This window comes from Marmota marmota, unplaced genomic scaffold (genome assembly GCF_001458135.2).
Source record: "Marmota marmota marmota unplaced genomic scaffold, marMar, whole genome shotgun sequence".
NCBI lineage: Eukaryota > Metazoa > Chordata > Mammalia > Rodentia > Sciuridae > Marmota > Marmota marmota.
The window spans coordinates 4,309,981-4,335,366 of record NW_025999905.1 but is presented as its reverse complement, the minus strand read 5'-3'; the positions used below and the strand labels follow the sequence as shown (position 1 = coordinate 4,335,366).

General features: G+C 31.8%; 1 protein-coding gene across 7 annotated transcripts in view; it reads left to right on the top strand.

The window, feature by feature from the left end:
* Immp2l (inner mitochondrial membrane peptidase subunit 2) overlaps positions 1–25,386 on the top strand; it is an 861,827-nt gene that overhangs the window by 77,596 nt on the left and 758,845 nt on the right. For 6 of the 7 annotated variants that reach the window (XM_048799618.1, XM_048799612.1, XM_048799613.1 and 3 more), the window contains one exon: positions 289–392. In XM_048799618.1, coding sequence (XP_048655575.1) covers positions 289–392 — 104 coding nt within the window. Of the gene's footprint in view, positions 1–288; positions 397–25,386 lie in introns of those variants that run through there. The other variant, XM_048799619.1, reaches the window with a different exon arrangement.

The following is a 25,386-nucleotide window of genomic DNA, read 5'->3' as shown; positions in this document are numbered from 1 at the left end:
AGTTACTTTATAATAGCAATTTATTGAAAGGTACTACATTAGAAATGTTTTACTGCATTCCAATCAAGCTATGAAGTTCAAGGACTGTAAAGATTAAAAAATACAAATGAGGGGCTGGGGTTGTGGCCCAGTGGTAGAGTACTCGCCTAGCACGTGCAAGGCCCTGGGTTTGATCCTCAGCACCACATAAAAAAATAAATAAAATAAAGTTATTGTGACCAATTGCAACTGAAAAATAAATATTAAAAAATACAAATGATAGATGTATCTATTTTCTTATTTTTTTAGCCTTCTTTGAATCCTGGGGGAAGCCAGTCATCAGATGTGGTACTTTTGAATCACTGGAAAGTAAGGAATTTTGAAGTACAACGTGGTGACATTGTATCATTGGTGTAAGTAATTCAGAAACATACTATCTTTGTATTTATTCTTATGCTAGTTTAACTGTGAATCCACTGGTAATACCATGTGGCCAGTTATCAAAGTAATGAGTAAAATGTAAATACTATATTAAAAAATTAATTTTGAAATATAATAATACTACAAAAACCTTTTATATTAAGATACATCAGTTGATTGGCATATTTGGATTTGGTAAAATGTGTTTAATGAAATAGTGATAGAAATTATTATTTTGATGATCCAAAGTATGTGCATTTGGTATTACTTTGGAATATTTTGAAGTTTTGCATCTTGGTAAGCAACTTTTATGTTACCTTAATGTTTCTTAGTTTTTGAAGCTAAAATTTAGCTTATAATTATGATGTGAAATTTAATGATAGTTATGAGTATCAACAGTTTAATTGAAAAAGGAACTTGGGAAGACTATACTAGAGGCTTTTGTTTAGAACCAAAAGGTGGCACTGTTTCTCTGTTAAAATATTGTGACTGGTCTGGAACAAAAATTTCATTCCTGTCTTAGTTGTTTAAGGAATGTCAAAGTGTGCATAATTGACACAATGATATAATACATAGTCCTAGTGTATGCTTGAATGGTTTAGATTTGAGATTTTTATTTGTTTATTTTAAAAGTAAGACACACTGAGAAGACTACTGCAAAACTTGCCTAATTTCTTTTGGTTTCAGCTATTTATAAAAATGTTTTAATTTAATTCTCTGTTATGAAAGTTAGTGGACTAGGTTAGCAACTACTGTAGCAGTTGTACTGTTGTTTGTTTTAGTGGTAGTAAAGCCTGGTATTGAGTGAAGAAGACTTCCAATTTGTATTTCTTATTTTTGAATTATAATGATTTTCTTCTCATTGGATAATAATTTATAATTAGTGAAAGCAAACCAGTATCTGTTTCTTCATACTTACCTTTGGCTAATGCTTTGTGGAAATAGTCCATAAGTTTATCTCCTTCAAGATTGATTGTTCTACTAGGATTCGTTTGAAAATATATTAACCAAATCTAGTTAGTAGCTAATGAAATAAACAAATCTGAGTGGAGTTTTGTATGGCAGACATCCAAGGATGGGGATTAAATGCTTCTTAGGTTTTGAGTACCTTCTTTAATATTAACCTATTCTTTGGAGTGTACTTTAATTTTCTCATTCAGAGTACTATTTTTGCAACCTCCTTCAAAACCTTTTCCATGCCGGTTAAGCCTGTCGTATGCTCATTATTCTTTTGCCTTTGGTTTGACAAGGTTACATCCTCACTTAGTCTGTTATAGAGCAGATACCTACCCAAGTGAAAGAGGTCACACTGCAAGCAGAAAATTGTGCAGATTTTTTTTTTCTCCCCAGTAAGAAACATGCTATCTCTAAGCAAGTGAATTTTAATAGGTAATTGAAAAGTAAGAAAGGCTTCTTAAATTCAGGGTTGCATTGGTTCATAAACATATCCTAGCATATCATGGATTATATTGAAAAGAGAACACTGTTCTTTTAGGTAAATATTGAAATGATGGATATTTATTATATAAATTATTTTAAAAAACATTTATATTCAAATTACAGTTATTATAATACATTGTGGCTATTCCAGGTGAATTATATTTTTAATGAGTCAACTATGTGCCGTTTCTTTGGCAGGTACAAATAAAATACACATTCATAATACTTGTTGCTACCTGGAGTCATATACACAAAAGAATATTTATTGTTGGTTTTATATTTTAATGATAAATAATCATTAAGCAATATTGTTGCTTTCTTTGAGAAAGAAAGGAAAAGTTTGATATTAAATTCTTATTTAACTTGAGGTAATAGTGTAAAAGCCATAAAAGCCACACACTATTTAATGTTTATTTTTTGGTTTTAGAGCAAAAACGTTTTCTTGACACATCTCCTTGTTTTCATACAATTTATAGGCTGCTTTAGAAGATTGATGGTGGTTTGATAAATGTTCATGTATAGATTTAATCCATGTTGAACAACATTGAATATTTGCGTTCTTTACAAAGAGCATCAGTTTGATCTTAGCATAGATGGTAATTTTCATTATTACATTAGAACATTATATCTAAGAAATATGTGATGAATATTGAAATAATTGAATGTTGAATTTAGAGACCATGTAAAATGCTCTTAATCTTTTTGTTGAGCACATTTAATTGATACATTAGTAATCTTTGGTAACAAGTTAGTATATTTTTATGTTAAAAAAAACCAGAAGAAAACCCCCAGGAATGGCATTTTATATATTTAGACTGTGTGAAGATACATCATTTCTATCATAATTTATAACATATTAATTTTTAGAAAAATTTCAGTTTGTAAATTCATAGTTAAATTAGTAAGGTTTATGAAACTTTGTAACTGAAGCACAATAAAAACAAAATAATCCTGATTAAAATTCTATGTTTCAAGGGTGTATGCATTTTTAATGAAATAAGAAATTAAAAATTTGTTGCCTTTACCTTTTTTTTTGGTTTTAAGTACTTAGAAAAAAGTATTAACATTTTGTTATTTAACTTCAAATAATCACTAAGCAATATTATTGCCTAATTATAGATGATATAAGGAAGGGTTGAGGCTGTCTGTGAATACAAGGGCAAGGAAGGATATTGTCATTATAAGTTGCAAGTAGAGGAAAGATTGTAAACTTTGTGCAAAATATGCTGGTATTAGAGGTGTATGCTATGATCATTGTTTTATATTACTTTTTAAAGTTTATTTTCAATGTGTGTGCAGTTTTTTTTTAAGAAAAGATCAGGGTTAACTTTGCAGAAACCACTTTTTAGAAGATGATTAAATGTGTAATACTGATTTTTTTCTCATACATGGCTTTTGGTTATTGTTACTATAATAAGGAAAAATATTCGTGGTCGGAGGTAAAATTACATTTAAACACATGTACCTTCTGCATTGTATTGATCTTTTCTCCTTTTACTAACAATCTCTGAGCTAGTTCATGTTACAGAAACACATGGTATAGCAGAACTGTCTGTCCTTTCTATTGTAAAGGGGTATTGTTTGGAACTTGTTGACCACTGCGACTTCCTAAAGAAAGAAAGGAATGGGGGAGGGAGGCAGGTACATACTGGAACATGCTTCTTTGTATCTTGTTAACTTTTCCTAGCTCCCTTTCTCTGTAAAAGGTTGATCTCAGTGGAGCTATTGTTTAAGCATGTTATTTAGTAAAGTTAATTAAAAAGGCATATTTATTTAATAAAACTATAGGTCACACAAAATATGATTTGCTGTCATTAAATTCTCAGTATAATTGAGTGTATATACATGGTATCATAGGTACTTAGTTGATTTGCTAACTAATAGTTCTGATTAAAGTGGATTTTCTATACCTTGGAATTGACTTTTCATTAACCTGTGTGATGGCCTTACTGCAACAGGCTTAACATAAGTAGCACTATTTCACAATAATATATCATTAAGAAGTCCCCTGGAACAGAGGCTTTTCCATAACAAAGTTTCAAATAATCACATTTAAAGTATTTTAACTTTTCATTTTAAAATAGTATTAAAGAATAGTTGTAAAATGGGCAGAGTTCGCATTTATGTTATTACATGCAAGCATAATGTAATTATTGAAAGCAGGAAATTGATAAATTACAACAATATAATATTTTTAATTAATTTACAGACTTTAATCGTTTGCCATTGTTTTGATTAATGTCCTTTTTCAGGGCAAGTCCTACTCAGGATCTTATATTTAATTTTTATTTTTCATGTCTGTAGTCAAGTCCTTGAGTCTGTGACAGTTCTTGGTCTTTGTCTTTGATGACCTTGGTACTTTTGAAAGGTACTGGCCAGTTATGTTACAGAATGATGTTCAACCTTTTAAAATTTTGAGGCAAGTCTGACTTTAAATGCAGAAGCACTGATGTTAGTGGCAGTTGCTGAGGAGGCCACAGCCATAGTAGCAGCTGAGTGAGGCAGAAGCTCAGGCTGAGTAGGCAACAGGGCTAGCTGGGCAAATGGTTAATATCAGGGCAGAGGAGAAGATTGTAGGGTCACTTTTTCAGGCACAGATCTTTTTATTTTCTTGGGACCATATTCTTGGATCATGACTGACAGGGTCCATGGTTTATAAAAATAAACCCAATTAAGTCTGTACTTGCTTCAAGAAGCAAGGAGTCAGAGCTGTGCAGATGAGGGAAAAGACTAAGGTGTATAGGGTGTGTATAGTTAGAGGTAGAAGGGAAAGTAGAAGGGCTTAGTCATAGATTATGCTACATTGAGCTGGTTTAATGTTCTAGAGCAGATTAGGGTGAGGGAATTATTTAATGACCATCTCTCTATATAGACATTGTGCTAAATGACTTGAATGTGTCATTTTTATTTATTTCTCATTATAATATCTAGAGCTACTTTAAAAAAAATTTACAGAGCTACTTATTTTTAATACGATGAAATTCAGAGCAAATTAGGTCCGAGTAAATAAAAGAGCTAGAATTTGAATGTACGGTCATTTGACCCTTAACTCGATACTACTATGTGATGGAATAGGCAATGTGTTTGTAGAGAATTAATGTGACCACTGCCATTTATTAAAATGATAATACTTAGAATATTTTCAATCAAATATACACATTATTAAAATTAATTTCATCTATTTATTTTTAATTTTATTGTGGCTTGAGAAAATTTAAAATTAGTTTGATATTCATCATTTTTTTTTTTTTTTTGGTCAACACTATGTCTAAACCTTTCATCAATATTTACTGTTGTTTCCCTGGAGTATATCTAAGGTGAATTAAGACGAAACCTCTAAGTCTAAGATGGAAAACACTAAGGTAAATGCTGGGTTTTGTTGAAATTCCTGGAGTGATGAAGTCCAAAGACAAAATGGAAGAGACATGCAATCTACAAGAGAAAGAAAAAAGATAGCCACAATAATTTTTTACTATTTATTGATTGCTTATTATTTTTTTAGTCAATGAGTTCTCTGTTCACTTTTATTTAATCTTTATTTTTTTTGGTGTAGTTGGACACAATACCTTTATTTTATTTATTTTTATGTGGTGCTGAGGATTGAACCCAGGGCCTTGTATGTGCTAGGCCAGCATCTACCTCTGAGCCACAACCTCAGCCTCTTACTTATTTAATCTTTATTTAAAAAATATCCAAGAAAATAGATAGCATTGTTATCCCCACTTTATAGATGAGACTTCTGAGGCATACGTTAAGCAATTTGCTTAAGGACAATTTAATAGCAGAGCAAAGGTTTGAACTGCCTTACATTAAAGCTGTGTTTTTAACTATTGTATCATAATGCCTCTTTATATATGGTATGAAGAGCAACTTAACTATTCTCAGCAAAGAAGTCATGAAGCCTCTTTTATGTCTACATCTGTCAATTTATTCCTATTTCTGAAAACAGATTCCTGATATAGTGGTTTCTAAAGTGTAGTCTCTTCATTAATAGTGCTCTATTATGATTATATATTGTGCAAACAATTTCAACAGCTGGTTTGTGACATGTTAAACTCATTGCTATGTTCTGACAGATGGTCAACGTGTTGGCTACATCTCTAGCAGTAAATGTGTTATGGAAATGTGAACCAAGGAAATAATGAAATAGAATAGAAACTTTCTGGCGGTGGTCAGGATTAAGTAGGAAGAAAGGTGCTAGTTCCTTTGGGTCTTTAGTATTTGTAAATCTTTAAAGATCTTGGCCTACTAAGGGAAACAAAGTGGAGCCTGCTAAAAAAGGAATTTCATGTTTTAAAAGAAATGCCTAGGCAATGATAATATTGAATAATAACCTATAATTGTATTAAAAGCCGGTTATCAGTGAGCTAAAAAAAATATAATTGTGTACTGTCTTATGTTTCTGGACTGATTCTGAATTTTATTTTATATTTTGTCTATAACCAAATGTTTTTCTGAGTTTGAAGGTAATATTGTACATCTTAGGAATATGCAGAATAATCTTGGCTTTCTTTTTTTCTTTTTAATATTTATTTTTTAGTTATTGGCAGACACAACATCTTTGTATGTGGTGCTGAGGACCGAACCCGGGCCACACACATGCCAGGCGAGCGCGCTACCGCTTGAGCCACATCCCCAGCCCTAATCTTGGCTTTCAATGAAAGATTTTGTAGGTGATAGGAATTGCCTGGGTTTCTGTTATTTTTTTTTTCCATTTTCTTTTTAAATTGACAGTAAAATGCTGAGAAGTGAAATCCTGTGTTTCCATTTATTTAGAAAGGATTTAGCTTTTGGTAGTCAGTAACCCATCATAACTTGTACTCATTACAAAGTAAATTTACAAATGATACCTTTAAAAACATAATGAGATAATGTAAGGATTATTTCTATTATTTGAAGTACATTAAACTGACTTTTAAAATACTATCACAGGCATGCAAAAAATTGGTATCATTAAGGCAGGCTTAATAGCAGTGTATTTTTTTGAGTAGGATAAAACTGCCTTCACAAAGTTTTAATTATGCAGTAAAATATTTTCTTAGTTTAGAGACAAATTACAGCTTAAAAATATTTTAGTGATCATAAATTTTAATTTTTAATTATTGAGATTTTATAACTATAGGAGACATCCGTAGCTTCTGTTCATCTTATTTTATAAATCTTACATCCTTTGAGAGGTAACTAGACATTGTCAGAGAACAAAGTTGCATAGGCAACATTCTAGGAAATACTGGATACTCATACTTACAACCTTTCATTTTCAGTGTGAAAAAAGCAGTCTATAAAAATAGTCTTATTTATATTTTAAAAAATAAATGCAAGACAACATTTGCAAAGAAGGAGCTCCTGCTAGGCCAGTGGCACATACCTGTAATCCCAGTGATTCTGGAGGCTAAGGAAGGAGGATATCAAATTCAAGGCCATGCTCAGTAATTAGTGAGACCCTGTCTCAAAATAAAAAATACAAAGGGCTAGGAAATAGTTCAGCGGTATAATACCTCTGGGTTCAATTGGCAATACAAAAACAAACAAATAAATAATCCCCAGTACAGAAAGAAAGAAAGAAAGAAAGAAAGAAAGAAAGAAAGAAGCTCCTGAGTACACATCCTATGTTATGTATAAGGAGTTAGACCAAGCTGTGGAGGAAAGGCATTTTGAATATGAGTTTAATAGTTCAATTAATAATTCTAAGAGAGAGTTAATTGAGATTTTAGAGCAGTAAATAGCTTAGTTTCCAAGGAGGAAATATAAGTCAAACTATCCTATAAGTATGTCAATTTATTTTAATTACTTTTGAGACCAGTAATATATGGAACCATACATAAAGTCAGTCAGGACCTAATTTTACTTTCTGCTATCGTGGACTAGTTTATTTCAAACTAAGGTCCATGCTAAGAAAAATGAGATACTTAATTAAAAATAATGTAAAGGCATTTAAGCACCATCAAGGGGTAAAGATCCAATAGTGAAGTGAAGCACACTAAGGTGAGTTCTATATTTGGTACTACCTCTGTCTTGGGTTCTGTCAGTTTGTAAGCAGTGCAGGCCATAGGTTAAGAAGTCAAGCAATGGTAGCTAAGATGATGAGAGGCTGAGCAGAATTTTTGGTAGTTTCACAGTGTTGGGAAGTCACACACTAGAATTCAGGGAAGAGAAGGGAGACTCTGGTAAAACACTCTCAGTTTTTAATCGGAACCCCAAGGGCATATCCTATGAGTTTTGGAAAACTAGAAAGAGACTATATTTTACAGAAATTAAAATGTAACCTCTGATGAACTAAATTCTAATTTTAAGGTAATATGCCTTTATTTTAACTATCTGCTGTTGCCAAAAAGAAGTTCTGGCTTGTAGAGTTCCTGTAACTTTTTTTGGTATACTACCTGGCATTAAATAAAAAAAGATTTATACCACATATATATTAGAAACCAAGATCAAGGGGAAAAACAGATAATAAATGATAGAAACAATTGCATAGTGATCCAGGTAGTGGAATAAGAGTGTACACGATCTATGAGATAATAATTATTAATACATTAAATATTGATGAAAGATGAGAAATTCATCAGATAATTAGAATACATAACAAGAATTCAAAGAAATTCTAGAGATTAAAAACTACTATAATTCAAAATAGGTATTTAAAAGAAGAGCTTAATAGATATATATGATATATCTATTAATATATCAATATATATATATATAAATTATATATATATATAATATATATATAAATTAGATATATATGAGGAGAGAATTAGTGAAATGGGTAATAGTTTATGAAGAAGATATCTAAAAGAGTATGGAGAGAGAAAAGAATAAAACATACAGTGAGTAGTGTAAATAGTATAATAGTGGAAAAACTGACTTCCATCTAATTGGAGTTCCAGATGAAGAGGAAGGAAAGAATGAAAAAGCAGCAATATTTGACAGGTTCAGGACTCAAATTTTTGAAGTTTTTATGCCATAGATTAAAGAATAACTATAGACACTATCAGAAAAAATATAATGAAAATCACATTTTAGGGCTCAAGGTAGTCAACCACTGAAAACTAGAGTAAAAGAAAAATCTCAAAAGTAAAAAAAGACATATTACCTTCAAAGAAGCAAAAAGGAGGAAAAAATGATATTTTAATCAATGGAAGATAGACAATTCATATTTAAAGTGGTACAAGACAAATAATATATCAAATCTGAATTTTGTAATTATTGGAAATATTCTTCAGAAATGAAAAAATTACATTCTTTTTCAGGTAAGCAAACTCTCAGCACATGCTTAATTGTCCTATTGCACTTTATTTACAGAATTGATTAAAAGTGTTATAGATGGGAACTTCAGAAATCAAGCCCTAAGTATGGCCCTTCTAAACCCTGGACTATGTGTGACTGTACTGGTTGAATCCTCAGGTCGCTGGTGCTGGTGATTGGTGCGTGTTGGGCATGCACATAAATTGGACCAGTGAGAGCCCTTCCTAGAAATTGATATATAAATGTTAGGGGACTGGAAAGATGGTGGAATGAAAGGGACATCATTACCTTAGGTACATGTATGACTTCACATATGGTGTGATGCTACATTGTGTACAACCAGAGAAATGAAAAGTTTTGCTGCAATTGTGTACAACAGAATCAAAATGCATTCTGCTTGTCATATATGCCTAATGAAAATAAGTAAATAAATAAATTAAAATTTGAAAAATTTAAGAGAAAAAGGAATTTGTTAGAGTTTGATCTCTAAAATCTCTTCCACTTGAAAACTGAATAGAAAGCATTTTAGGAATCAAGATGAAAATGTTCTGGAGCTGGACATATAAATCAGTCCCAAGAATATAAGAAAAACGGTTGCAACTTTTGAATCAGGAATCAAAACTGATTTTAAGTTTCTTAAAGAAAAAGCCAATAAACAGAAATTTGAAACCCATAAGGAGAATTTTTTTTTTTTTTTTTTTTTTGGTGATAGTATGGAGTGAGACTATAGCCTTCAGCATGTTAGGTAAGTGCTGTACCACAGAGCTATATCACCAGTCCAGACAAGGAGATTTTGAACACCAGGTCTTTATTGGCCAAAGGCATCAAATGAGTATATACTCATTGAGATTATGTCTTTGGTGGGCATTTTTGAAAACGGAAAACTTAGAAATTGGTATGTACATGTTTTATAGAAGGATAAGCACAAAATTCATTCTATTTGTTTAAAATTATTCAAGGTAAGAAGGTGTAGGAATCTAACTTTTCTTTAGTCTTTGTTATTTGTTACAAGAATAGAATTTTTAAGATTCTAATGGTTAACCTTGTTTGGATTATGTCTATCTCACTTGTCAATTTAGGATGAATTTCCCACCAGTAAACATACTGTCTGCTGGTTCTTACAAAAAAGATGCTCAATTCCATGTTCTTTTTCATAGTTTAGGTATTGGAAATGGGGGAGAAAGCTGAAAACTAAACTTAAACTTATTTGATCCAAGATCAGCAGTTACCTTCCTATTTTTCTTTTTCTTTTATTAAAAAAAAAAAAAAAAGACACTATGTTTGGTTAGTGGAAGTGACAGTTCCTGGAAAATGTGTCTGTGGCTGATAAGAAAGGGGAGGGCTTAAAGCAACAACCACGAAAGTTTATAAGTGCTTTGGAGCACAAGAAAATGCTTCTCAGAAAGGAAAGGGAATACCTTTTTTGTTTTAATGAGAAACATCAATGACCCATATTATGAAAGGTTATTCTCTTGCATAATCTAGTGACAGATTTACTCATACTCAGAGGTCACATTAATATTTACTGAAGGCACAAGTTTAGCTTTCACTTTATTAGGAATTGTATGGATATTGAAATTGCTGACAGAGAAGCTGGCTCAGTTTGATTTGGCTATGGATAGATAATTATAATATGGCTTTCTGTGCTTTTAGAGGTCATAAGTTATGTGCAAAGATTTGTGTATTTGGATTGCTGAAAATTTACTGTGGAGAATTATAGTAACATAGTAGGAAATATCAGTGTGACTACTATGTCTCTCCTGAATTTCACCATATAATTAAGAAGAATCATTAAAATATTTCAAGTTTATTGAAAATTCATTTTTTTACTAGAGGATCCTTAAAGAGCAGTAAGAACTTGAAGAAATAATAGGAAAGCTTTGGTAATGGTGACAATGCGTTAATTGAGTTGAAAGAAGGTAAGGAATGTATTAGAAAAGATCCAAATTTGGCAAAAAAGATTTGTAATAAATCAAGGGGGTAAATCAGTTAATAAAGAGGCAAATTATCAGTGAAGGAGGGGAGTGTATTTAATGATTCTAAATGAAAGGTTAAACTGCTTGGGTGAATTTCAGTTTAACAAAACGGAAGAAAAGCAATATGGATAATTAGGCAGTAATAAGATCATACTAAAAAAAAATCAGAAAACTGCCTTAGGTTTTAGGGGACTATTGGCTAATGAACTTAACCTCCTGCAGTTTTCTTTGAATTTTCACATTTCTTTTTCTAGAAATGGGGAAAAAATGATGTTTTTAGTTATTTTTTTAAGGAGGTAATGATTCCTTGGCATTGTTTATTATATTATGGATTTTTAGGTGTCAACAAATAATGAATTATAGAAAAAGATTTTTTTTGTGAGAGTATAACAATATGTTATCATTTTTTAGTATTGTGGATCAGTTCTTTAAATTTGAGTTTATTTTACTCAACTGTTTCAGTATAGAAGCACATTAGAGGCTGACGTTCTAATTGATCCAGTAAGAGAGATTCAGTATAGAAGATTATGACTCTTATGACTGTGTCTCATATAAATAAAATCCCAAATATCATCTAAAGAAAGATTTTTTCTAGTTATTTAAATAATTATATATACACATAGTTATTAAAGTATTAGAATTATGTTAATAGATTCTTGACTACTTTTACAGCTTATACCTTATGCCCCTATGAAACTTGAATTATGGAACCATTTTGATGATTGTTTCTAGAATCAATATAAGATCTAATTTTACATGACCTCTGTACTAGTGTTCAGATAGAGGAAATAGTAACCAAGATAATTAAATTCAGAGATGATTCCAAAAGTAAGGATGGCTTGCCTAAGAATTTGGGCTTACCCTTTGTGATGATGTGTTGAGGAAAAAGTCATCTGATATATACAGAAATACCCTTTTTATTTGTAGCCTCTCTTTTGTTACTGGCTTAGTATATTCTGTTTTTACTATTAATCACTATATCAAATGTAGTTTTGCATTGAACACCAATGAGAAACAGTACTTTTCAAAATGTTTGTAGCTTTGCCCCGGGGTGAATTTAATAGGCAGTAACTCAAGGGGCAGTCATGATTATATAGTCCAAAAATAATTGGATCAGATACCAAAAGACCTAGTTTCTGGGCTTACTTTGACATTAAGGAACTGTATGTTAATTAACTTGTCAATTAACATTTGTAGATCAGTTTTTATTATACAATGAAAGGATTGTATCTAATAACTTCCAAAGTAACCTTTAACTTGAAAGGTTTTTTTCTCTGTGATTATTTTATTTTTCACATCATGGGTTAAATTTATTTTATGATGTGAGACAAATCATAATTTCTATTGGTTACTTATTTAATATTTAAAAATATTGGGTTTATTCTTTTGGCAAGTGATTCCTAAGTGTGTGTTTTGTGCATAGAATTAGCCACTGGTAATAAAAGAATAAAGAAAACAGGAAAAGCAACTCTTCATGGAACTTACTATTCTGATAGATGTATGTTGAATAGGACAGAATTGAAAATAAACATTTTTGAAACTTGCAAAAAATGTGGTATATAGTCATATTAACATGGAAGCTTGATATTCAGTAAATGAACAATTATGTCAAGCATGGTACGGTGACTAGTACAAGTTCCTAAGATTAAGTGCCTATTCCCATAATCAGTTACTTTATTTTGCTAATTTGAAATCAGCCTTGCTGAGAGTATTTATATAATAAAAATTGGCAATTATTTCACATCAGTCTCTGTGTGTGTGTGTATGCGTGTGTGTATGTATGTGTATATATTACTGGGATTGAACTCAGGGTGCCTTATACATGATAGGGAAGTACTCTACCCTAGCTACATGCCAGGCCCCCACCCTTCTTAAAAAATTAACTTATCTAAAAGCATACAGTGCCAAATGTTGCCAGCTGGCACAATGGAAATGGCAGATGTAGTTTCTACCCTTGTGTGTCATATGAGCAAATTAAATGTGAGGCAAGAACCTGATATACAGTGAATTTATAGTCACCTGAAAAGTTATTGATATGATGTTGAAATAAATGAGATATTGAAGGTAGAAGGGCTGAAAGAAAAAGAGATATGAATTGAAACTAAATTTTAAAGATGGTTACTATATACTTGACTAGAAAATAAGCAAGACAGTTTTAGAGATGGTATATACAAAAATTTGAGGCAAGAGTGGACAGTTTTAGGGAAGAAGTGGTAAAATAGTTTTGTTAGTTTTGAATAGGTATCTAAGCTTAATATCATATAAGCATAACAATAAATCATAAATTAGCTTGTACCCAACAAGTTCAAAATATAGCCAGATTTTCACTAGTAGTAAAAAATTGAAGACAGTCACTGAATTTTGACTTGATCTCTTAATAATGTTCTGAGAGGTAAGGAAATAATCGTTTATATCAAAGTATAGACTTTATACCATATTCAAGGCCTATAAATGTTGTTTGTTTGTGGTAAATATTTCTTAGCATATTGATATCGAATCTACTGTACATGCATATGCAATTCCATTATCATCAACTGTCAGTTATTCATAACATGAAGTATGTTTCCATAAACCTACTTCACAACAATTTGATTCATTCTGCCAACATAGAGGAAGGCGTAATTCTCGGTAGCTCCATGCTAGATTATTCTTTAAGAATAATAGAGGACATTGAGACACTTAGCACTTGCTATTTTGTAATCTGAAAAGAGACAAATACAAGTAGAGAAAACTGAAAAACCTTTTAAGGATGTATTGAAGCTCAGCTTTAAAGGACACTGGGGGCTCTACTCTAGGGTAGTAATAGTAGCCATTGTCCAGCTGCTGAAATGGAATAACTGTGGAATGGATGAACTCCATTTATGTGAAGAGGGGACACAAACAGCACTGTACAGGAAAACATGTAGATCAAAACTGAAATCTCTTTGGAAAGCACAGTCACCATGTGCCTGTCTAATTCTATTAGATAGACTTGCAGCAGCCTTTTATCTGTGTGATACATTGAAATAATACATTGAAATGTATCCATTGATACATTGAAATTGATACATTGAAATTCAAAAAGTGGAAGTTAGAATTCTTTTTTTTTCACTTTCAATAATGTCATTTTAGAACACCAATAATAGTTTTTATTTGTTAAAGTAAATGATAGGGTATGTATTTGGAATGAAATAAGCATGCTCAAATAATAAGCATGATCAGATAATCTTTATTCATTTTTATAAATGCTATTTGGAGCAATAGCTGTATAAAGGAAATAACTATCATTATTTTGGCAGTTATTAGCTTATTAATCTACCTCATAAACTTACATACTTTGTACAATTTAAAATATTTATTTTTTGATTTCACATGGAAAATTAACATGAAAATAATCTGATTACTTTTTATTTTTCACAAATATCTTCTTTTTACATGGGAAGAATAAGTATATTTATAGTACCTTGGAGTATTAAAGAAATTATAGCCAAAGATTTTGGTTGGTTATATTTGTAGGTGTTCCAGAAACAACACATTGATTGAATGAAACTTTGAAAGTTTTGCTGGGCAAAGGACTTTCAGTCTTGCCAGAATTTGAAATACTATATTGTCATATACTGAGCCATACTCTGAAATTTTTAAGTTTAAATTTCTGTGGATATTATATTAATGAACATTATAAAGTCTTAGTTATCACTCTCAAATGGCAGATAATAACACAAGATTTGAGAAATAAATTCTTTGAACTTTTCTAGATCTATTTTTTAAATTTTTATTTATTTTTTTATTCATACATGACAGTAGAATGCATTTTGACATAAAATACATACATGGAATATACATACATCAATCAAATTGAGAGGAGGGGAGGAGTAGGGAGGATAGGAAGGGCAGCAGAACAGAATAGACAATTTGATAGATCTATTTTTTTCACAACTACTTTATAAGTTGTATGTGCTTGTGTGGATGATTATTTTCTTTAAAACCAATACAGAATTGGGCTTGGGGTTTTGTGGCTCAGTGGTAGAGGGCTCACCTAGCATATGTGAGGCACTGGATTAGATCCTCAGCACCACATAAAAATAAAGAAATAAAATAAAGATATTGAGTCCATCTACAACTAAAAAAAATATTTTAAAAAGTTAATACAGAATTGAGTTGAAATAATTCAGAGTATATATAAATAAATGTAAATGTAAAAAGTAAATGATAGGGTATGTATTTGGAATGAAATAAGCATGTATATACATATATATGTATATATACTCTGAACTATATATGTAATAATATATATTATGTAATATTTTATAATAATAAATATATATGATTATATATATATGCCCGAAGTAAAACAAAACCAAACTAAATCATAAGTAGGCATAACTTTAATATATTAAATTATAGATTTGATGAACAAAAGACACTGTATATTGAGGTCCTAATTTTAAGATGTTTGGGGTTACATCATTTTGAGTGTGGGACCGAATAAGGTTCATAAAGAGTTGAACTAATATCTTCTTAAATTTAAACTTTTAAAGTTGTTACTGGTATTGTAAGAGGTAGGAATAGGGGTGAAACCAATGGACTAGAGTCTAGTCTGGGTTTTGTTTCTAGCTATGTGACCTAAATGAGTCACTTAGTCTGTTAGGACCAACTGATCGATAGATTGCTCGATCTATCTACCTACCTACTTACCTACCTACCTACTTATCTTTTTTTTTGCCTCTTCCTACATTTTTATTAGTGACTTTTAGTTGTACATAATGATGGGATTTGTTATTACATAATAATATATGCATACAATTCAACAATATAATTTGGTCAATATCATTCCCAGTACTCCTCCCCCCTCACCCTTTAGGCCTTGTTTTCTTAAACTATAATATTTCTTTATCCTCTAAAAGCCTATAAGATATAAGAAATGTTTCAAGTGATGAAATTTTAGGCTTCTTGATGGCTACTGGAGTAAATTTGCCATCAAGTATGGATAGTAAGTTTTATAGAACAATCCTATATCAGTAATAAGTGGTGATAACCCATAAATAGGTTAGCAAGCAGATTTATTTCTTTGTAAAAAAATCCATACATAGATGTTTCTGTTACTAGAGAGCAAGAGTTAATAACATCCTAGTAACACTGAATGATGTTTACTTTATTTATTTACAATATGATTTCTATATTTGGAATCTAATACAGAGAACTATCTTGGTTATGCTGTTCAGTTCACCTGACTTTTATAGGAAAACAATAGATCCCCTGAGGTAACACTAATGTAGATACAAAGTAATTCTGGCACTTAGTGGATTTAATTAGGGTGAGAAATAATGACTTTAATTGTTATCTATTTCTTAATATTTTTACACTTGGTTGTCTCTTGGTCTCTTTATTCTCCTAGCATATTTCAGTTGGATGAGATGGTAGTTCTTTATAATGCAATGTGTTTTTTTCTCCTAGCTAAATTCTTTTAGTATTAACCTCATCTGCCTTAGCTGGCAGTATAGTCATCAGTGCTGTAAGGAACAGGATAAATATTAATTGTAGTATGTTACTTCTTGGAGACCTTTAAGAATTACTAAATACTCTGAGGAAATGATTTTTGCTTCTATTCCCCGAGTGTTTGTTTAAAATTTAATTGCTTAATTTGAAAGAAAACTAGAGGTCATAAAAAGCAAAGCATAAATTGTCAACAGAAATATTTTTGCATATAGTAAGAGTGTTTTGCCCTTTCCTCAAAAAGAAAACAAGGTAATAACTGATCATCATATTTAAAATGATAATTAACCTTTCTATCTCTGTAATTCGATGGAAGTCTAGACATGAACTCAAGATCTGGCATATTATTTTCAATGTGTAAATATCAGCCATCTTTGAACATTTATTATGGAAAATCACTTGTATTGTGCTTCAGCATGACTCATTAAAGTGGGACAAGACAGAACTGCAACTTCAATAAAATATTTATTCACATTAAAATTAGTACATTCTTTGGGCTGGGGTTGTGGCTCAGTGGTAGCGTGCTTGCCTAGCATGCATGAGGCACTGGGTTCGATCCTCTGCACCACATAAAAATAAAGACAATAAAGTCCATCAACAAATTAAAAAAATTTAAAAAAAGAAAAAAACATGAGTATCATCTTTTATAGAACTGTATATTTCTGGGCCATGTATACAATTGGAAATTTTGGAAAGGAAAGTCTTTGGGGCTTACTATATTCCAAGAATTTTTCTAAATTTTTACCTTTATTACCTCATTTAATCTTCCACAATAGCTTTGTGAAATATAAAGTATTATACAATGAGGAAACTGAAGCATCTAGAGACGGGTAACTGGCCCAAGATCACCCTTTAAGTTTGAGAGTGAGGATTCAGACCAGGACTTTCTTACCTCAGAGGCCACTCAACCTCATACCACTTCTAATCAGTGATTTGGTCTGCCCTCAGTCTGTCTAATTTCATGCTAATGAACTCTAGAAGCTCTACTCTTGGGTAGCTAGTATTCTCATTTTTAGGATAAACTATGAGATATTTTAAATTTATTTATAATAAGCATGTCCTCATATAAATACTTAAATATAGTAAATATAACTGTATTACATAGTCATTTTATACCTTAACAATAATTACTGCTTGTTCAGTATAGTTATTGTTATGACTAAGAAATATTCCTGCTAAGTGAAGTAAGGGGATTTTTTAACACAGTTTTTTTTATTTATTTTAAATTAAAATAAGGCTAGTAGTTTGCAAAATCAATGAATTTCCTTTCTTAGGTTCTTTCCCCAATTTTTCACTCTTTCCTAAAAAGCTACTAAATCTAAGGAGCTTTCATATTCTTTTGAGTCATGCCAGGGCTCAAATACCATCTCTTCTTCCCCCTCCCCCAAATTAAGTGGACATCAAGCACCCACATTTTGGAAGGAAAATCACTACTGAAGGCCCATTTCTCCAGATGAGGGAGGAGTTTGAAAACTGCTGTGAAAAGCTTGAATATATGATGGGGAAGTGGTTGGGAGTGTATCCTGGAATAGCTTAGACAGGGGATTAATGAATACTGAGATCTTGTCTGACAGTAAAGTCATCAAAAATGTGTCATAAGCAGATAGAACTCCTCAGAATTTAAGATGTACTGCCAAGTGGAGGACAGAGAATCAGGTATAGTATAAGTGTCAAATCTTAACTGACTTTTTGAATAGGATGTTTGGATAGTTAAAGTTAAAAAAGTTGGCTGTATTTATATATCTTCCTATTCAATGTTTGATTGATCAAATAAGGTCCACATAAAAAGACTGAGAATAGATAAATTAAGACATAGTTCAGAGGAAAAACATTAGAGGAGAAATTAATATTAGCAACTAGCACTCATGGAGTACTTATTTTAATAAGGTATTATTCTAAGTACTTTAATATAGAATAATATTTAATGATTATAAAGTTAATGTAATTTGACATCTCACATAATGATACTGTGACTTTTGTTTTTATACCTATTTTATCACTGTAGAGAGAGGTAAAGCAATTTGCCCAGTTTACACAGTCTAGTAAATAATGGAGGTAGGATTCAAAGTGGTTCATTCTGCCTCCACAATTTATGATCCTACCATATGCTTTTCTGGATGAAGATGTAAGTGTGAGAGAGGGAAGGATCAAAAAAGTAATATACATACATGTGATAAAGAGCGATGTCATTACTACCAATATTTCAAGTCTTGATTTGGGTTAACCATGTTGGAGGCTAAGTTTTGATAAGTTTCTGCTTCAAGTTTTGATAAATAAATGATTTAGATTATCTGGAGTGGCTCAAATAAGATGGATTACGTTTTGAGATTTACTTTGATAATTAAATATTCAGAATATTAAAAAAATCAAAACATGTAAATTTAGTATAAAGATACTTAGAAAATCACTTTTAACATAAATCAACTCCTGAGAATGTATAATCTATTTTTTGGTATATATACTTCAGGCTGTGTGTGTGTGTGTGTGTGTGTGTGTTTGTGTGTGTGCACACGCCTGTGAGCACACTTGTGTATTTACTTGGGTTAGAGTGTTTTGGGTGTTTCCTCCCCTATTTTATCATCTGTTCAATATATTCTGAAATTTCTATATTACCTATTGTTTAATTTTATAATAGAAAAATGTAATAAACTCAAATTATGATAAAATAGTATGATTTTGACCTTAGATAATCTTGCCACCTGACTCTAACATTTATGATAATTGTAGGAATTAATTAAAGGCAAACAAATAAAATATTTTGATAAAGGATTTTCCTCAGTGCAAGTTTGCAAATGACTGCAGTCTTTCTTCCATTTTCTTCTTTTTTTTTCTTTTGCCACTTAAAAAAAAAGAGAGAAGGAAAACATTTATTTAAAAATCTCTACAAATGCTTTTGTTTATGAATTACAAACAAAAAATAAACGAAATGTGTGTCTTTCTAACTAATGGGCTTTTGTGGATTTTTTAGGGACCTTATTGATCAGGGAATTATCAGTATAGTGAATCTATAGAGGTGGGAAGAACACATCAAGGATGAGGTGCACAAAAATGAACTCTGGTGTTAAATTGATAGGAAAGGTATTCAGGTCAGGAGGCTCTATTATGGCATTGCCCAAAGTGGGAGAAGAAATAAGCAAAACAATGGGATGCTTTAAATTTTTTCGTGGCCAAAAAAATGAGGTTAGCCAGGAATAGAACTATCGTTTAGATTTTATTAGAGGCTGAGCTGTGCCTTCAGTAGTTCCTCCTTCTCCATGTGAGATATGTTTCAAGTCTTCCAGTGGATACTAGAAACCCCAGATAGTAGGGAACAATGCCTTTTCCCTTGTAACCAAGTTTCTATTATACACCTGACTCTAACTTTTACAATTTAAATTGCAACAGCAAAGCTAGCAAAAATTTCTTTTTTGTTCTGAACAATTTGTGGCTAGAAGATTTATTCCTTTTGTAGATTAGTAACTTCACAATACAATTTTGTCTTTCTTTTTTAAGTCGAGAACTGTTGCCTTTCCACTTAAAGGAGTTACTTTATGGGTTCTATTTGGCATATTTGAGTTGCCAGCATCTGTACTCCTGTTGCATCAGTGTCATTATTTAGTAAAATAGTAGTTACTACCACATAAGCACCATAATACTATGATAATTTATCCGATAACCCAGATGGCTACTAAATGTCCAACAGGTAGGCAGTATACACGTTGTGAATATGCTGGATTTATGAGATTGTGCCACATTTCTCAGAATTGCATACAGGTTAAAATTTATGAGTTATCTATTTCTGGAATTGTCTATTTAATGATTTTCAACTTTAGTTGGCTACAGGTAATTGAAACCTTTGCAAGTGATACTGCAGATAAGGGGTTACTACTGGATATCTCCTCCAACTGATATGGTAATGGGCTGTTACTCATAATAATATGTGGGTAAGAAAAGTCACATGCAAATTAAGTAAGTTAAATTTGAGCAATGAGTAGTTTAGGTAGTGCTGCGTCAACTGAGGAGTTTGATATAAGCAAGTAGAAGATGATTCATTGAGTATGTTTGTGAGCATCTAGTAGGAGTCAGGCACTGTTCTAGTGTTAAGGAAAATTATGGTAATGGAAAGAAATAAGTGGCACTTAAAGATGCAGAAGTACAAGGTTTATTTATAAGAGTATGGCCTCAATGCAGTCCTCTCTTCAAGCTGAGTGTTGCCCTTTGCTCAGCATCTTTTATAAAATAGTCAGACTTCTAGGTTTCAGGATTTCTCATGCAGGTAACCTTGATTTCTCCCCTTTTCTTCAGCTAGCTCCAGCTGCTTCCAGAGGTGCTAATCAAGTACCATTATAGAAGCAGAAACTAGCAGGTTGCAATTATTAACAGAGATAAAAACAAAAAGGAAAAAGAAACATCTTAGGAAGGAGTTGCTGCTTCACTGGTACTTGGGATAGGCTAATGAAACAAAATGATGTAGGTCCCTGCCCTGTTGTGGCTTACTTCCTAGGAAGAAGAGACATATAAAAATATACATGTAAATTTTATAATATGTTAAGAAGATTATGCTACACAAGAATGTGAAAGAGGGGGATCAGGAGGGTTGCAGAAGGAAATGTGATAGATTGCTATACAAAATGGAGTGATGACTTGATTATGAATTGGTGAGTCACAACAGTCTCGTGTTTATATTTCTTTCATTTTCCCTTACAACTCCAGAGTATTGGAAGTTGGGCCTGTCCAAAGAGATTAGTGGCGTAGGGATAGGAAGCGAATACTCATTTTTCAAATTGAAAAAAAATTCATATATTTTACCTAAGATTTTCTTTTTGTATTTTCTATTCAGGAATAGGAAATAATAAAGTGTGTTGCAGGAGAATGGGCAGCAGATTATCAGTGTTCTGAAATAGAGATAATATTTTGGAAATTAATCTTGTGAAGGATTTTGGTAGCATTTGAGTCATGTTCTTCATAGAAATTTTATGACAGTTTTGTGTAACTCTGGTTTGCTGAGGGAATTCTAAGTTTTATCTACTTTTCAAAAGACTGGTATAAAAATGGGTTTTTTTTGGCAAAACTATACATTTTTTGTCAGCTTGTTAGTATAATAGTATCTGTCTTTCAATTTCAAATATGCAGACTGTATCATAAATTGCCTTACTAAATCTGATTGCATACACACACACACATTCACACACACACACACACACAGTTTTAGTAGGTTATACAAGATTATTGCTGGTAAGAACTTTAAAGTAAGGCTCAGAATTAGATTATAAACTTGGTTCTTGATTACTGTATAATACTATATAAGTGATACTTAAAACAGATTAGTCTCAACTATTCCATGTATCACTGAGTTATATAGTCTTAGAGATATCTTCCTCTCCTAATGCTACTATGCAATTAGTGACCAGGGCTAATTTTAATCTGTATGAAAAAATATTATTAGTTTTACATTCTCTGTGGTCTGTTTAAACCTGCCTTTTAAAAATAATACCTGTTGGTATCTTGCTTATGTTTCTAGTGATGTGTCTGGTGAAAATATAGGATTTCTTTATAGGAAAAGCAGTATTTTAGACTTTAGACAACATTTGACAGTCTATGACATTTCAGTCACTGATTACATTCTATTAACGTGTGACCTTTATTGAATTGTTTTGTTTGAAAAGATTTTTCCCTTTACTGATTACTCAGTTTTCCTTGTCTCCTCTTTCCACTTTGTTCTCTTATTCTGCTCTTTTCTTCAATTAATCCTGTTTTCCAACCTCTACCCTTTTAGCACTCCACAAAAAGAATTCTCAAAACTGAGCTCTAAAACATATTAGAGAATGCTCATGTTGTAGAGAATGTGCTTGAATTCTAATTCAAGAGAATTAGAGAATTTGAACTTTGAGGTTTCCTTATTCTCAATCTTCAAATCTGTTTCTTTTTAATTTTAATTTTATTTTATATGGCAGTAGAATCCATTTTGATATGATTATAAAAGCATGGAATATATTTTGTTCTAATTTAGTCCCCAGTAACTCCCCTTTCTCCTCCCCATTCCTTCTGGTTTTTTCCCTCTACTGATCTTTAAAATCATTATTACTTTGCATGGTTTCACTCCTTTTGAAGGCAAAGCAATTTAATGTATATGTCTATCTATCATTTTTCCTCATACATTCCTTAGGAGTGAGGAAGAATAGACGTTAGGAAGGTGGAAAGAAGGCAGAATGTTTTCTCCCTTGGAGGGCTACTCCTCACTTCAGATTAAACACGTCAGGTGATGTTCACTTTTGGTGTCGCCCCAACAGTGTCCTATGTAAGACATTGTTGTCTCTACTTGAGAAGCACTTTTTACATAAATTATTTTTAGGGAAAAGAGTTCAAATGTATGTTGAGGATGGAGAAATTGATCCCTTAAATATATGTATATTCCTAACCACACTTTAGAAAAATCTTCATGTAATTTCAGTGGCAAATATATATGTTTAAAGACCATTGCACTATGCCCTATAGTTTCTTATTGTTATTTTTATTCTAGTCTTGGTGTGAGATATGTACATTATCATCATGGTTAACAGTGGCTTGTTGTTTATGTTCGGAGGGTAGGCAATATATAAATGTTATCTGTAATGCCGGTTTTGATAGTTTAGCTTTTGATAAAGATGTTGCAATGAAAATAATGATGAAGAAGAAAGTAAAGGAAAGGAGGAGGAAGACCCTAAGGAGTAGTTACCATCATTTTCCCCATTTATTAGATAAAGAAACTATGACACAGAGAGTTTACTTGTCCAAATGTGTGCCTTCCCTGCTGTACCAGTATGCAGTCATGTGCATGTGCGTGTATGTACATATACATATTCATATGAATGAATGTATTTGCCAGCACAATATAGTGGGCTCCATCATAATATGTGTGCATCAGCATATACCTGATCACACAGAGCATTTTAAACATTTGAGATGGACTGGTGGTTAGTTGAGGTAAAGTGTATGGGTAGTATGTGAGTCCCTGGGTTTGATTTCCAGGACTGAAAAACAAAACAACTATGAGAGAAAGAACATTGTAACTAATGCAGAAAAACAAATTCAAGTTTTTGATAATAGGAGAAAAATTAGAAATGTAGCAACAAATGTATTTCTTTAAAGTGAAAAAGAAAGTGATTTTTAAAATAAAAGCATTTAAAAATCACTTTCACAGAAGTTAAGCCTATGTACATTTATTATTTTGTGACATTTACAGATAAAATAATTTATAAATTTATTTAAACGTTTTTATGTTTTGAAATTGGACAAGATGCATATGTTATATCCTTTACATTTCAGTTTTTACATCTATAATGCCATTTTTCTTCCCTTTCTAATGGATTAGAAAATTAAATTCTTTCATTTAAAACTCCTTCCTCCTTTGCATTGTGACTACACAGAAAGAACTGAAAATACACCAAGTTTTACAATATTTATAATGATTATCACATTTAAAAATAAACAGGGGAAATAAATAAATAGTTAAGCATATTTGAATTAAACATAATAATTTCTGAGATATTAATGATTTCAACCTTTACATTATTGTGTCTGAACATTTGAAAAAGTGGATTCTGAAGTCCCTCTGGGATATTTAAGTAGACTTCTATTCTGTGCTGTCTGGACTGAGAAGCAACATAAAACAGCACACTGATATGTCCCCCTGTTAAGAACTGTTCAAAAGGGACCTGATAGATGTTTGAGCTCTGTATGCCTAGCTGCACCAAGCCAGTTCAAGTTTACTAGGTTTCCTGGGAATTAAGTTCATTCTTAATCAAAATGAGACCTTGATTTTGTCCTTCTCTCTGTCCTTTTCCTAACCATTCAGAGTTCTTTCTCTGTCGACAGTGGTCTCAGAACTCTGATTATCCTGAAAATAGGAAGTTATTTTGGTGAATTTATAAAATAATGTATTTTATCATATTTGAAAAATTGGTTATTTTATGGGTAAGAGGTATATGTATGCTGAGAGCCATAGCCAAGTAGGAATGATGCATGGTATTTTTGGTTGAAAGGTGACGCCAGCAAGCCATTGAGATGATATGATTATGTTAAGATCTACATTCAATTGGATATTAGACCCCTGCTGTCCGCCTCAGCCTGCTACTTTGGAGCTCTAGTGGGACTCCCGGAGAGTTCCCATTGGTTGGGGAAGTGCGGTAGGAGGCAATTCCAGAGGAGGGATTTCCTGTTGGTGTAGTGTGGCCCGGGAGAATGCTGCGTGTGTGGTTCGGCATATTTCCCGGGAGCATGTGTGGCATTGGCGGGAGTTTCAGAAATAAAGTTTGTTCCTGCTTGAGTGGCTCATGATTTTGTGCCCAGCCAGACTGTGGCATATGTAATTAACAGAGAAATTCTTATCTCTGATATTTTGTGTGGCCATGTTTAAATCAATTACCCTTTAGGCTTCATTTTCTCTATCTTTCAAATGAAAGGTGTTAAAAAGCATTTGAATCTCCATCCTTAAAAAAAAAATAAAGGCAACCTATGCTATTATGTGTACATATTGTTACTGATTAAAAAACCTAGTGGGTTGTATGAGGCTTGCATTCCACTTTGATGTTGCCCCTGTCAGCACAGAGGATTTTCTTGTATCATATTTAAATGGAAATTGTACCTAGGTCCAAGCCAACTCAGTTTGACTTTCCAATTCACAAGACTTGTTTGTACAGCAGCAGTTAACTATATAGGAAATTTAGTGTTAAAAACATGTATCTTCCTATGATTTAAACAGACCTCCTGGCATGGAATCATAGAAAATTCTGTTAGTATATATTTAGCATTATAGCATCACATGCTGTATTATCTGCACCCAGTCCTAGTTTGTACCAGATTTTTTTTTTTTTTTTTTTTTTTTTTTTTTTTTTTT